This window comes from Rhinocladiella mackenziei (assembly GCF_000835555.1).
Source record: "Rhinocladiella mackenziei CBS 650.93 unplaced genomic scaffold supercont1.3, whole genome shotgun sequence".
In the NCBI taxonomy this organism is placed as follows: Eukaryota; Fungi; Ascomycota; class Eurotiomycetes; order Chaetothyriales; family Herpotrichiellaceae; genus Rhinocladiella; species Rhinocladiella mackenziei.
In genome coordinates, this window is record NW_013550602.1 from 1,167,460 (window position 1) to 1,181,817 (window position 14,358).

Consider the following 14,358-nt stretch of genomic DNA (forward strand, 5'->3'; position numbering starts at 1 on the left):
CACTCCCAGAGAACATCTTTGATCAAGAAACTCTCGAAAGTGGTCAAACACGAGTTCAAAGAGCAATTTCGGGTGAGCAGGCTAAGGTTCTGTTGATGTTAAAGTATGCTTACCAATGACGGGACGAGCGTCGGTGTTTACGCCTTCCCTTCCTTTCTCGCCCGGAGAGCAGGTACTCGGAGCACACAAATTTCTGCTGGAGTTTGTACGAGAAATCCGAAACCCTGTCAATCTGCGACCGGTATCAATGAGCGACTCATGGGCAATGTTCGGCTACACATCAGGAAGGATGCATCTGTGTGTCGCCTCATCGCAGAGGAAGGGTATGATGAAGACCTTGTATTCGAAGTTTAACGACAGCAGTTCGGGACACCGTACAATTGCCCTTGCTCGAGACCTACAGGGACGTGGATCAAGCAATGGAGGAAGGCCAGCAGACGACGGATAACGTAGCTAGAGTGCACAGTGATGAGATCACAGTCACAGTGGAGTCGCCCAAAGATTGCTAAGACAAGATAGGAGAAAATTCGGCATGAGATGATCTTTTTATTAGGATATATAGATACCTGGACGGGCGTTTGGGTAGAGGCTGTCCGAAGTCAGAACCATATAATTGGTCATTGGTGCGCCGGAAAATATCTCTTCCGAAAAACCGCCAGCCGAGGCTTTTTCTCCCCCTTTTCTCCGGCCCTCCTCGCGCCCCCGTTCGTTTTGGGGCCGATCCAACTCCACTCTCATATCTTGCGGGGACGACGACATCATTCCGTTTCCGAAGATCATTCAATAAGCTGGAGCTGTACACACTCACGCTGTCGAGATTGCCCAAACCCGACCATACGGCGAAAGGCCTTGATTGGCTCCTTTCACCGAACATCCTGCGTTCTCATTTTTGCATCCGTGTGTACTTGAACAGCACCGGTCTATATCCATAGCAGAAAGAAAGAGCACAGAGAGAATATCCAGATCATCATGCCGATCAGATCACCGTATCCCGATATTCAGATCCCGAATGTGGACCTTTGGGGTCTGATGTTTGAACAGCCACGAGATTTTCCTGATTCCCAAGGTTAGATGGAAGCTCCGGTCGTGGGACTTGATGGGGGTGGGGTTACTGATTGGCGACCTCAGTGATATACCGGGCGGTAGATTCTACCCGTCAATATACATGGTCCGATGTCAAAGAGGCTGCCACAGCGTTCGGCGCTGGTCTCAGAAACCTGTGGGACTGGCAAAAGGGTGATGTCCTGAACGTCTTCGCGCCTAACGATGTCGACATGGGCCCCATCATCTATGGCGTTTTCTATGCTGGAGGTATTGTATCGCCGGCCAATCCGGCATACTCAGCGGACGAACTTTCGTTTCAATTGTCCAACTCCGGCTCCAAAGCTATCGTCACGACCAGCCGCTTCTGGCCCACCGCGGTGAAAGCGGCTAAGAAGTCGAATATCCCTGAAGACCGCGTGATATTACTGGGCAGTGATCGGGACCCAAGCCACAAAATCAAACACTGGACCAACATTCGCAAGACTTCTGGCGCGATTCGATATCGGCGGCGCAAAATGGATTCAGACAAAGACCTCGCTTTCCTGGTATACAGCTCAGGAACAACGGGCCTGCCAAAAGGAGTGATGTTAAGTCATCGGAACATCATCGCCGACGTCCTTATGCTGAAAGGGGCCATGGGGAAATGGTACTCCAGCGGAGAGGACAAGATTTTGGGAGTATTACCTTTCTTCCACATATATGGACTCACTGGCCTCGTCCACCAGCCTCTGCACCGGGGCATTGAGCTCGTGGTGATGCCAGCTTTCAATCTGGAGGTGTTTTTGAGAGCCATTCAAGAACACAGAATCACTTTCATTTACGTTGCTCCTCCAGTGGTCGTGCGACTGGCTCGTGATGAATTGGTAGACAAGTATGACTTGAGCAGCGTGAAGATGATCACAAGTGGAGCGGCCCCTCTGACCCGCGAATTGGTTGACACCGTGCACAAACGGCTCAAAATCAAAATTAACCAGGCGTACGGATTGTCAGAAACCTCTCCGATGACGCATACTCAAGTAGGTGCCCGACTCGCGTATCAAAGCGCGACTTACTGACTAAATACTTGAAGCCGTGGGACGAGTGGTATTCATCGGTCGGCAGCGTGGGCAAGATGTTCCCCAGCATGACGGCGAAATACATGTCTCCCGACGGAAAAGAATTGGGACCGGGCGAGGCCGGAGAACTATGGCTCGCTGGACCAAACGTATTCAAAGGATATTGGAAGAACGAAGAAGCCACCAAAGACGCAATGACGCCAGACGGGTATTTCAAGACGGGAGACGTAGGTTATCAGGATCAAAATCACAACTTCTACATCACCGATCGAGTCAAGGAGTTGATCAAGTATAAAGGTTTCCAGGTCGCCCCTGCCGAACTCGAGGGCAAACTTATGGATCATCCCAGGATCAACGATGTCGCTGTGATTGGCGTGTACGATGAAGAACAGCACACCGAAGTGCCCCGGGCGTATGTGGTGGCCAGCCAGGGACACGATAGCGAGAAAGGTGCAGAAGAGATCGTGCAGTGGTTGGCAGACAAAGTGGCCAGCCATAAGAGGCTGAGGGGCGGTGTGAGGTTTGTGGACCAGATCCCCAAGAGCGCGGCAGGCAAGATCCTGCGGCGGATGCTGAAAGATAAGGCTAAAGAGGAAGAGAAGAGCGCCAAAGCCAAGTTGTGAGGTCAGTCACCAATGCTGCTGATCTGCTACCGATCGATAAGTGTCTGATTTGTAGTACATGCGAACTTGTGAGGTAGGACAAAGTACGTACGAGGAGAATTTCCATAGAGATTGCAATCGCATAAGCTTGCATAGCAGGCGCAGAGCCAAGCCCAGACAAGGCGAGTACCAAGCTTTTTCCTTTGGTGATTTCCGAGGAAGCGTGGATTCTTAACCTTGTGATTTCAAGCAAATACAGACCGCACCAAAAGAATCAACGGAACCTCGCAATGTTCTCTCACAAAGGCGACCAATACTCTATCCGCACCCTCTACACGTGCTGACAGTCGCACGGTAATGTTCGATGGTGACATTATGGGAAGTTTCCACCCAAAAAAAAAAAAAAAAAAAAGAATTGAACTGGGGCCACGCGTCCTTCAAGAGCGGACACCGGCCATTTTCCTGATGGCTGGCCAGGTTGCTTTAGTCCTACCAGCCTCGAGGCTCTCTTTTTGGCGGCAGTCATCCCGAATCCCAGCTTTAGCGTTACAATCGGAAACTCCTCGTCCTAGCCATCCCCTATCCGACCACTCATAAACTCCCTCAGAGATCCGCGATCGGAAGATGAGCACGGATCCACCATCGGCGTCTTGTTCGATCAACTACACACCAGTGTCAAAAAGGGACTAGAATGGACTTCGATACCTGGCCATGGACAAGGTCAATCTTTCAAAGAATACGCTACAGAATCGACAGCAGCAACCAACCAGTTAAACCGACGCCGTTGAAGCCCAGCGACAGCGATTTGGGAGACACCAATGCCACCACCGACCCATATTCCAGATCTTTGTTATCTTAATGCAATATCATCCTCGTCCCTGAACCCCACTGTGATGGAGACCACTCATCTTTCTGCGTCGACTTTCTTCTTTGGTTCCAGCCGTGTCACCTTTCCATACCCTGAATGGTCTCTATCTCTCTGTGGAAACGAGAACAAATAAACAATGTTTTGCCCGTACATGGTTTCATCTGTAGATTTTGTGGCTCCAAATATCCGAATCGCAGCCTGGGACACAGAGGATCATTGAATTTCGCATTCGAGATTTGGAGAGGTCGTAATCATTCAGCCCGATAGTCTTGGGCTTGAAGCAATATAGAGCAAAACGAGCGCGAGAGGAGGAAAGATCCAGTGAGTTATACTGGCTGACACGCCTCGCGCGATCATCATATCCATCCACTTCGATGGATTCAACTTGCTTATGAAGACCCCGCAGCCATCACTTCCACGACTTTCCATCCATAATTAGCTGAAACCCCATCACCGTTCATTCGCCCACAATATCGCGTCCCAGCTCGGATCTCGATTTGTTGGCGTGTTTTTCAATATGTTTCTGCACTTCCTCCCTGAACGCAACCTCGTCCCAATAATAATTCAGTGTCACAATTGTATTGATTGGGTCAGTGAATTCAGGGACAAGAAGAAGGCTGAATACAGTGTCGAGAACTTGCTTGTTGCTGGTGTCGACGGTCCAGTTGCGGTCGAAGATGGAGTGGCTAGATAGGAGACTGGGGTTAGCGAAGCAGAGAAAAGTGGTAGGAAAGGGAGAAATGGCTTGGTGAGACTGACCATATTCTCCCGTGTCTATTGACGTTAGGGTGGAAGATAGGAGTGACGAATCGACCACTTGGAGGTCGTCGCGGATAGTCTTCGCCCATATCCAGGTACAGGATAAATGCTCCACTCGCATACGCTGATTCACTTGGGCCTTGAAGTACAATCTTCCAGAATCCCATGTTGTTTTCTGAGACATACACATCATATGAAGGGTGAGGATGAGTGGCAATGTCGCGAATCTCCAAGAGTAGTCTCCGAGACCAAGTTGAGGAGCCCGATGAACTTGATGACTCACGGAGCCGACGATGTACGGTGTTTTCGAAACGGCCGATTCGAACAAATGTATCATTGAGGTTCTTATGAGTCTTGCGCGCTGGATATTGGTCTCTAGTAACAGGGTCCGGTATGGCGTGTCGGGTTGACTGTGAAAACCACTGATGGGTGGGCCGACTCACAGGTGGTCTCTCATGTATAGAGAGAACAGGCTCGAGTTCGCACAGAGCAGACGCTTCTTCGATAGAGTTTGGTACAAACTTGTAGCCACCAGTACGATACGAGAGTGTTCGCAATTCAGAATTGTCTTCTTCACCGATGCAAACCGAGTCGACTACAATCTCTTGCTGCGCAAGTCTTCGACAGACATCTTCGACCTTCTTGCCGGAAGACGTATCTTCGCCGTCGGATAGACAAATGATTCTTTTCTTGATCGTTCCGTAGCTTCGACCCACCTCCACAAGATGATCAGCTGCGAGATCTATGGCATCCCATAAAACAGTATTGCCGTTCGCATCCATTCTGTCCACTGCTTGACGGAAGTTTTCAATCACGTCCGTCAATTTCTGAGAGATTTTCGTGTCTGTTCCGAAGGTCACTAGGCCGACATTGGTTGGGAAATTGTACGCGATCAATCGATTGATAAATGCGCTAAAAACCTGTTTAGTCACGGCCAGTCTGGTCAGGGTTTTCTGCTTTGCGAGTTTCTGCTGCTCATGGATTTCCGGATCAACATAATCGTACAAGCTGACCTTCAAAACACGACAACGCCGATACTGCCCGTCTCCGGATGTTTCTCTATTTGGTTGACCAGTCCCCGAAAATGAGTGATTAGCATGAGGAGCGTTTCGATTCCTCGCCGAATCACTCAGACTTTCAAAAAGGGCTTCATTTTCTTTGATCTCAGTTCTGGAGAGGTCTCTCAAAAGAGAAGACAAAGAAGCCCAAGCGTCCTGATCGTGGCCAATGCAAGCATTGTCGCCACCGTCTCGCAGCCCACTCCATACTGTCATATCGTGGTTCGAATAGGGCCGAGCCTTGCACTGAACCAAGTAGCGCCAGTTGCGAAACAAGATCAAAGTCATGGTAAACTCTGAATGGAGAGGCACCCAGAAGTTGAATTTTGCACCAGAAAACCTTCCCCCTCGGTAGACACGAATCAAGCACATTTCCTCGGATCCTCCCAAGGCTCCTGGGTTTTCTGCGGTAGGGGTGTGGTTGGGGCTGATGGTAATTGTTTGGTTACCAGAAACTCCTCGTCGGACCATGTTCTCTTCAGAAGAAGGTAGGTAAGTACCTCCCACGTATAAGGAGAATCTGGGATAGAGACCGCGCATGCCTCGGAACGCAATCTTGTGCAAATCGAGGAGCGTTGCCGTCGCGGGTACTTGCCGAGTAAATCTGACCGTAGGTGCCACAAAATCGATCACGGTTTTCGACTGCCGCATACTCAATCGAGTGCGTTTCGGCGTGGATGATAATGATTCCATGACATCTTCTGCCCTCACCCAAGATTTGATCTGGTTTGCCAACACCTGCTTATGCCTCAAAGTGATATTCTCGATCGGAAGGCCGCTCAGCGGGGAGCTCCTTCGAATTCGATACCATCTCTCGATTGCCTTTCTATCAAAGGTGAAGCCATCTGATGTATCTACCGGGTCTTCAAAGACAACCTGACTGATGGGACAAATAAACTCTTGAGGAATGACACAAAAATCACCCATGTCAACCGCATTCTGGTCCTCCTCTGAGGTAGGGGCGGAAGGTAGGTCGTCACCATACAGCCAACGGAACTCTTTGGATTCGAAGTGAGGATTTCTGGCGGTGAAGATCAAGAAATCGCACAAAGATTGCTCATGTACGTTAAGTCCGGTGAGTGTTCTTCGCAAAGAGTTCATTTCCTGCCGAGCTGAGGTATTGTTTCGGGAGTAGGTCGATGTAGCCCATCTGGATATACCACGCTGCTTCTGGGCCAGATTTGCGAGGTGTCGACTTGTGATGCCTCTGAGGTATTCGATCACTTCTTGTGCGGCGTCTCGGGTACGTGATTGCGGGTAGTGATGAACGATGTGAAGGATATCTTCGTATGCCTCATGATCACAGACCCAGGACTTGATCTCTTCCAATGTAACATCTGTATCATCTTCGTCATCAAGGACAACATCACCATCAACTGTAGATGAGCTGGGAAGGCTGTCATCGTCATTCAGCTCTGCAAAATCGGAAGATCCGTTCATACTGTAGCTGCAGTCCACGCAGAAGACCACCAATTCAGTTGGAGTGGCATCTTTACGGCGGTACGTTGCACTGAACAGATCAAAGACGTTTGTACCATCTTGTTCACGGGCCCGAAGTATGGGCTCCAGTAATTGAGTGACAATGTTGACGTCGGCATTCTCTTCGACTCCGGTCAGAGGGCGAAACACCGCATGGTCGTGACCAGGAGCAGCACAAGCAGCTCTCCCGGTGTACACCGCCATGTTTCCATGCCGATCAAGGGTTAGGCATGGAGCTCTTGCATTCGAAAGGTGCCGAGGGGCGACGACGACGAGTTTTGTCTCTTCACACAGCGATGCAAGATATGGGATATCAGCAGAAAGCTCCTTCAGATCGAGGGATGAACTAGCGGAAGCTGTATGGAGTTCAAGTGCTGCGCTTACGGCATCTGCTTCATAGTAAGGCGTTTCCAATGCCACGCCCCCGTAGAGCAAAGCCACGCGGATGCGTCTTGAATCATCTTCACTGCAATCAGTCAGATAGCAGGAAGGGCTATGTTTGAGAGCACTAGAGGCAGAGAGGGCATTGAAAACACTTCTGTCGGCTAAGCCAAAGTTCGTCAAGACTGGGTTCGTGACCGGTTCTAGGGTTTTGATGTCTCTCAGATCGATGGTGTGGTATGCGGCGATGTAGGGAAATTTTGAACTAGAAGTCGAAGCAGAATTCATTGTTTCCCCCTTGACGGTTTCTGCTTTTCGTACACGATGCAAAATAAGTCCAAGGACCAATCTGGCGCCTTCCAACCTGCGTCTCACATCACTACCAATAAGACTCAGAGGGATTAATTCCTCGGCAACCGCGGCAAGACTCTGGACAAGAGCAGCACTTTCATTTGATTGCAAAGTCTTGCCATCCATCAATATGTGTGTAGCTCGGACCGCTGGCGGAAAACGGGTGAGGAGGTGGACGGCCTTGAGGATCTCATTCTGACGGACGTCGTCGAAGTCTTCAGAGCCAATAATGTGAGCGAATACTCGAAGGGAAGCCAGAGCTGCAGCCATGCCACGATCAGATTGAACAGTAGGCAGTTTCCAGTGTGACGCAGCAGTGAACATTGCATCTTGGCTTTTGGCATGCTTTTCACTGCCGGTGGAGGTCCAGTGGACGGCGTAGATTGTCAGAACACCGTTTACGGCCAGGTCGGCTAATCTCATATCCTTCATTGTCAGATTGAGATTCGCGGTATTGATAGGCCCTTCAATAGTGTGAAGATCGAGCTTGACACGGCAAAGATTTTCGCCAGCCGGGATAGTATCGGAATCATGCTTGTGTCTGTGAGAAGAGCAGACCGCGACAACAGGCAGCCGTGTATACATATTTTCATCACCAAAGCCACCCTTATAAAAAACAGCCTTTTCATCGGTGAAGTTTTCTCCGAAACGTTCAGTGAGTCTGCCCATCAGGGCCGAATGATGGTTGGATGTCATCTCAAGTCTTTCGACATTACCGTGTCCAGAGACGACCAGAAGGTGTCGCGAAGACAGTGGCTGTGGCTGGTTCGTGGAGTAACACGATTGGGGGCAGTCGAAATCTTCTCCGGCAGAGAGGCATTTTGAATGGATCGTATGTCCACACGGAAGATCTATCCGGCGAAGTACATACGCCTGGCAGATGCCACCATCGTACATCGTGGTATGAGTTGCCAAAGGCTGAGAGCATTTGGCACAGTTCCGATCGGCCGTGGGGGCTGAATATTGGAAGGCACAGCTAAACATGGTATGTCCATTACAAGTAATCTTTTCCCAGATTCCTCTCTTAACCAGGAGCTCCGCTAATTTGCAATTGCATTCCATCTTCTCCCAAGAGTCATCAGACGGGACGGATGGTAGGTGAAGGTGATGCGCAATATCGGACTTGAGCTGTGCCAATGTGGTAGAAGGTGGATAGTGTCGGCCCTCTTGCAACGAGGTCATATGACGAGTTTCAAGATTTCGCTCGGCTATCTCAGGTGTGACAACTCTGATTTGAAGTGCATGTTCGGCCGAGGAGAGGTCGTCATCTTTGAATTGTGCAGATATTCTCCCTGACGGTCCGTCAAAGAAGACGATGAAGAGGACATCAGAGGTTGTGATCACGTCTTGTACGACATCTTCTGGGTCGACCAAGAAGCCCTCTTCAGAGCCTAGGCAGAGTTTCAAATGGTCTTGTCGGATGTTGGAAGGGAGGGAGCAATATTTTGAAGCGCGCCGAATCACAGCTGCAGTGAGGTCTTGAAAGGTAGAACTGCCATCGAACGGGAGCACAAGATCAAGCCTATCACCTTTAGGAGGGATCAGGACGATCTTGTACGGCGCCATGGCGCCTGTCAGTACCAGAGGAACAGCAAAGGGAGGGAGAAATCTCGCGTCATGTAGTTGTCGAAGTGGAATGAGAGATTCAGAGGGTCAGGAGAAGAATTTTGAGATATCAAAATCGACGTGTTATTTTTTGCAGGACAACGCTGAGATACCGCCAAGGACGGTCGAGCCAGAGCAGTGACAGGGATAAGGATGTGGCAGAGCGAGAATAATCAGTGACTAAATAACTCAGGTACCTTCATTCGCTTCTGACCTGCTTCCTCGAGTGATAACCCCACTTTTGTTCGGGTGAATACGAGCGCCTTAGCAAGGCGCAAGGCGCAAGGCTGAATCCGGTGTGCTCCCCCCACGAGTCCAGGCCAATTAGATGCAGGCGGCATGACACGAAATCCTGCAAGCAAAGTGATGCCTTGTTGCACTGCATAGGGTACACTGTCAGGGTGAAGGCGGTCCTGACAAACACCGTCTCTGAAAATTTCCTGGTCGCGCGATTCTCATCCGGCTTTGTTTTGGTGTTTAGTTGTCCGAACAATTCTCCATCTGGGAGGGCTCGGTTCAGCCTGCTTGATGCTAGTACAAAATTTGAAAGTGGTCAGTGAGAATTGACGAAGCTTCTATCCTTGGATAGTCAATGATCGGGGGAGGGAAGAGACGGACGGTTTATCACATGTCCTATTTCCCATCGACAGTCTGAGCCCATCCCCTCGGCCATCTCTTCCTCGAGTGCATTCCGTACTCGTGGATACGCACCACGGCTACATGACTTTGAGGATCCTCATCTCGAGTCATCCCAGAACCTTAATGGTCGAAGCACCTGGACGAATGACGGTCCTCAGGTGGAAAGGTGCAATCAACCATAGCGCTTGAGCTTCCAATGGCTTGGCAAAGAAAAAAACAAGGGTTGAACGAACTGGGTGACCGATTTCGTCCGCAAGTCAAACCACTTAGTTTTCGGGAAAAAAAAAAAAATCTCATTTCCTCTCTGCCTCTGGAACAGGACCTTCCTTGAATTTCACTTTTCCGCAACCAAAAACTATTGTTTCCAATACGCTCTCGTCAAAATGTCCTACGACACATGGCAAAGCCCTCTTGGGGCACGGTACGCCAGTAAAGAAATGCTCACATTATTCTCAGCTCGCACTCGTGCCTCGACCTGGCGACAACTTTGGATTTGGCTGGCAGAAGCCGAGAAGGAGCTAGGTCTTGACATCTCAGACGAGGCCATCCAACAGATGGAGGCGGCTAAGATCATGTCTGATGAGGACTTCCAGGTAGCCGCAGTGGAGGAGAAAAGACGCCGCCACGATGTAATGGCACACGTCCATGTCTTTGGGCAGAGAGCTCCTGCGGCTGCGGGGAAGATTCACTTGGGGGCTACATCATGCTATGTGACAGACAATGCGGATTTGATCTTCCTCCGAGACGGCCTTTCTCTTCTCTTACCCAAGCTGGCCAAGTGTATCAGAAAGCTGTCTGACTTTGCAACTGAGTACAAGGCGTTGCCATGCCTGGCCTTCACTCATGGTCAACCTGCCCAACCTATCACCGTTGGCCGACGAACAACACAATGGATCGAATCCCTATTGATGGATTTGAGGAACATTGAACGAGCCAGATCGGATCTCCGCTTTAGAGGGGCCAAAGGAACCACCGGCACACAAGCATCTTTCCTTGAGCTCTTCCACGGTGACCATGAAAAGGTACGGCGGCTGGACGAGCTCATCACCAAGAAAGCCGGATTCGCCAAACGGTCAATTGTCTCGGTGCAGACATACAATCGTAAAATTGATTTTGACATTGCCAGTGTCCTGGCGTCGTTGGGAACAACATGCGAACATATCGGAACCGACATCCGACATCTGGCCATGCTCAAGGAAATTGAAGAACCTTTCGAGAAAGACCAGATAGGATCGTCCGCAATGGCCTACAAACGAAATCCCATGCGGTCGGAACGTATGTGCTCTCTCGGGCGAAAACTTTCATTCCTTCCCCTCGGATATGGTGCGACATATGGGCACCAGTGGTTCGAGAGATCGTTGGACGACTCCGCAATTCGAAGGATTGATGTCCCAGAAATGTTCTTGATCGCAGACGCATTGTGTATCCTCCTTGAAAACGTGTCTTCAGGTCTGGTTGTGTATCCAGCAGTCATCAGCAGCCGTCTGCAGCAGGAGCTCCCATTCATGGCAACAGAAACAATGATTATGAGGATGAGCGAGAAAGGCGCCAGCAGACAAGAGACCCATGAGCAGATTCGAGTCTTGTCCCACCAAGCCGGTGCGGCCGTGAAACAAGAAGGCAAGGCGAATGACCTGGTCGAGCGGGTGAAAAAAGAGAAATATTTTGAACCCATCTGGAATGAACTGACCGAAGACGACTTGCTGAGCCCAGCCAAATTTGTTGGGAGATCTGCTGAACAGGTTGACGAATTTGTTCAGGAAGAGGTTGAACCGGCTCTGGCGCCATACAAGGATCTGATTCTGAACAGTGGCACTGCTGAAATCCACGTTTAACCAAACGGTCAAAAGGATGGCAATCGCTTTCGAGGCAAAGCAACCCGGACAGTGCTTTGAAAGGATATATAGACTTCATGATACCCCCAAAAGCTCTTTCAAGGTCAATCTTGCAAATCATTTTGCGAACCCTAGCAATCATGAATCGGTCATGTCGTGAATCATTTTCCACCGTCTTTGTTGCTCCTCCATCTTTCGCATCTGGGATGTTTGAGGCCCTGATGTGCCGTTTTCGTGGATCGCACCATTAAGAGCGGTAGTTGTCCTCAGCCTCTTCACGTCGCCGAGAAAGTCTTCAGCTTTCTGCTTGAGTCTGATGCATTCTTTGATTTCCCTCTGGCCATCTTCTAAAATTCCCTCGAGCATTTCCTTCACGCTCTCACGAGCTTGATGCGGTCGATACATGTTTATCACCACGTGAATATTCAAGACCAATTGTCTGATGTCCTCCATCTTTTCTTCATGTTTCGTAGGATCGAGGGACAATACGCTCGTCAGTTCGAGAAAGTTGAGGAGAAGAGACTTGGTAAGGGTACTCAACAGGACAGCGTGATTGAGGTTCGGATTGTCAGGATTGAAAAGGAGTTGCTCGGTAGGTAAGGACGAAGGCTTGGTAGGATCGATGACTTGCTTTTGGCCGAACGCGGTGTAGAATTCCGCTGAATCTGGTGGTGGACGCGGTGGACGCAAATAAGCCAGATGTAAGGGCAGCTTTTCCTGTGGCGCATCGGATGTCTCAATTTTCTTCAGTTGTTCCTCGTTGGCAATGGTGAAATGCCTCCAGAATGGGGGTGGTGCAGGAAAGGGCGCCTCGGGGAGTTGCTGCGGCTGCTCTTGTTCCGCCATGTTGCTCAAGTTTTGATGTCTTTCTCGAAAAGGTGAAATTATATAAGACCTCCTAAAAGATCGCTCACGTGCACATTGTGTTAGAGCACGGGATTGCGAGAGCGTGTTGGTGGTTGGAGGAGGACCAATAGAGAGGGGCAATTTGCGGGATGATGTGGTCTTGTTCCGACTTTCCCTTTCATAGTGTATGTGATTTGGGCTGCTTTCATCAAAATGATGTCGTTCTAGGGCTTTCAAGCCCAGTCATTCTTACAAAAGCCCACGAAGCTCCGATGAGGTCCTCTACAAACGATGCGCCTGGGATGGTAGGCGCCATACGACGCTTCTGGCAACGGTCCTATGCCTCCGACTATGTTGGCTTCGCGCTGCTCATGGCAGCCTATCTATATGTGAGTGACTATCGCCACCCTTGAGCACCTGAACTTAAGATATTCAGGTACAATTTTTCGTCGAACCTTTCCACCGAATGTTTACGCTAGACGATCTCACCAAACAATACCCTCACGCCCTTGTCCAACGGGTCTCCTCAGGCGAGAACATCCTGTATGCTGGTGTAGGACCGTTGATTCTCATCATTGTCTGGGCTCTACTGTTTCGACCTGGGCTTCACAAGACGCATATCACGGTTCTCGGCCTTCTCATCAGCCTCTTTCTGACATCGCTCCTCACCAACATCATCAAGAATGCCGTCGGTCGTCCTCGTCCGGACCTAATAGCACGTTGCAAGCCAAAACCAGGGACGCCCGAACACGAGCTCGTCACGATTTCGGTTTGTACAGAAACAGATTACCATACGCTGCACGATGGCTGGAGAAGCTTCCCAAGCGGGCATAGTAGTTGGGCGTTTTCTGGACTTGGATACTTGGCCTTTTTCCTTGCAGGACAGCTGCACGTCTTTCGACCATATGCAGATTTCGCCAGAGTTTTGATCTTTTTAGCACCATTCGTGGGTGCATCGCTCGTTGCGATGTCACGACTTGCTGATTACAGACACGATGTCTTCGATGTGACATGTGGTAGTATGTTGGGACTTTCAATTGCGTACTTCTCTTATCGACGATACTATCGTCCCTTGAAGCACCGGAAATGCGATGTGCCATATCCCAACCGAGCAGACCATGCTTCCGGAGGGGCAGCAAACAAAGTCAGAGATTTGGAACAGCAGATAAATGAAGACTTCACGTTGGATGATCTCTCCGAGGACGAAGCACAGGCGCATCTTTTGACGAGTTCGGGGCCATCGAATACAGATAGAACAGAAAACAGACACCCGCCATAGTGTGGGCATGAATGAATATCTTGTTTATTCGGCGTATTTAAATAGACCTTCATAGAAATTTTCGTCATACCACCATGATCCCCCTATTCGCCCACAACCAAGGCTTGTGCATTCACTAAAATCATACCGATCTTGAGGCCATTTATGTTTACCCCTGGCATCAACTCGTGCTGTAGGCTCTCAAGGCTTCACATCACCGTGCATGGAATGATACAGCAGTCGCACTCATAGTCACCACAGTCGCAAGGGATGCATGGTTTGGTCGGGCCTTTGACACCCTTGGTGATGCTTGACGTGGAGGAAGTAGACAAAGGAGGCATTGTGACTGGGCTGGGATCGGGTGAGTTCTCGACCTATTCAATGTCAATACTGGGGTGGTCATATCTGATGGTATACGTACTTGTCGACGGCGTTCGATCGATGTTTACAATGAAAGTTTGATCTTAGCGTCCTCGACGCGTTTGAACGGCTGGAGGGAAGGCTGCTGCTGGTTGATTTATTCCAAGCAGGAACAAAAAGTTAAGGGGGGTTGGAGCAGGGTCAGTTACCTGACGTAG

At 49.9% G+C, this 14,358-nt stretch overlaps 5 protein-coding genes across 5 annotated transcripts; 3 read left to right on the top strand and 2 right to left on the bottom strand.

Annotated features, from left to right (window-relative positions):
• Positions 1-969: 969 nt before the first annotated feature.
• Positions 970-2,722, top strand: Z518_03963 (uncharacterized protein; the record flags this gene model as incomplete). The annotated part of the gene is made up of 3 exons (XM_013417671.1): positions 970-1,066; positions 1,129-2,060; positions 2,114-2,722. The coding sequence occupies 3 exons, from the start codon at positions 970-972 to the stop codon at positions 2,720-2,722; spliced, it is 1,638 nt and encodes a 545-aa protein (XP_013273125.1).
• A 1,304-nt stretch (positions 2,723-4,026) lies between these two features.
• Positions 4,027-9,163, bottom strand: Z518_03964 (uncharacterized protein; the record flags this gene model as incomplete). Its single annotated transcript, XM_013417672.1, has 2 exons — positions 4,027-4,255; positions 4,329-9,163. 2 exons carry the CDS (start codon positions 9,161-9,163, stop codon positions 4,027-4,029), a joined length of 5,064 nt encoding a protein of 1,687 aa, XP_013273126.1.
• A 1,061-nt stretch (positions 9,164-10,224) lies between these two features.
• Z518_03965 (adenylosuccinate lyase) lies at positions 10,225-11,676 on the top strand (the record flags this gene model as incomplete). Its single annotated transcript, XM_013417673.1, has 1 exon — positions 10,225-11,676. One exon carries the CDS (start codon positions 10,225-10,227, stop codon positions 11,674-11,676), a length of 1,452 nt encoding a protein of 483 aa, XP_013273127.1.
• Positions 11,677-11,814: 138 nt separating this feature from the next.
• Positions 11,815-12,522, bottom strand: Z518_03966 (uncharacterized protein; the record flags this gene model as incomplete). Its single annotated transcript, XM_013417674.1, has 1 exon — positions 11,815-12,522. One exon carries the CDS (start codon positions 12,520-12,522, stop codon positions 11,815-11,817), a length of 708 nt encoding a protein of 235 aa, XP_013273128.1.
• Positions 12,523-12,794: 272 nt separating this feature from the next.
• Z518_03967 (uncharacterized protein) lies at positions 12,795-13,801 on the top strand (the record flags this gene model as incomplete). The annotated part of the gene is made up of 2 exons (XM_013417675.1): positions 12,795-12,911; positions 12,959-13,801. The coding sequence occupies 2 exons, from the start codon at positions 12,795-12,797 to the stop codon at positions 13,799-13,801; spliced, it is 960 nt and encodes a 319-aa protein (XP_013273129.1).
• Between the last annotated feature and the right edge of the window lie 557 nt (positions 13,802-14,358).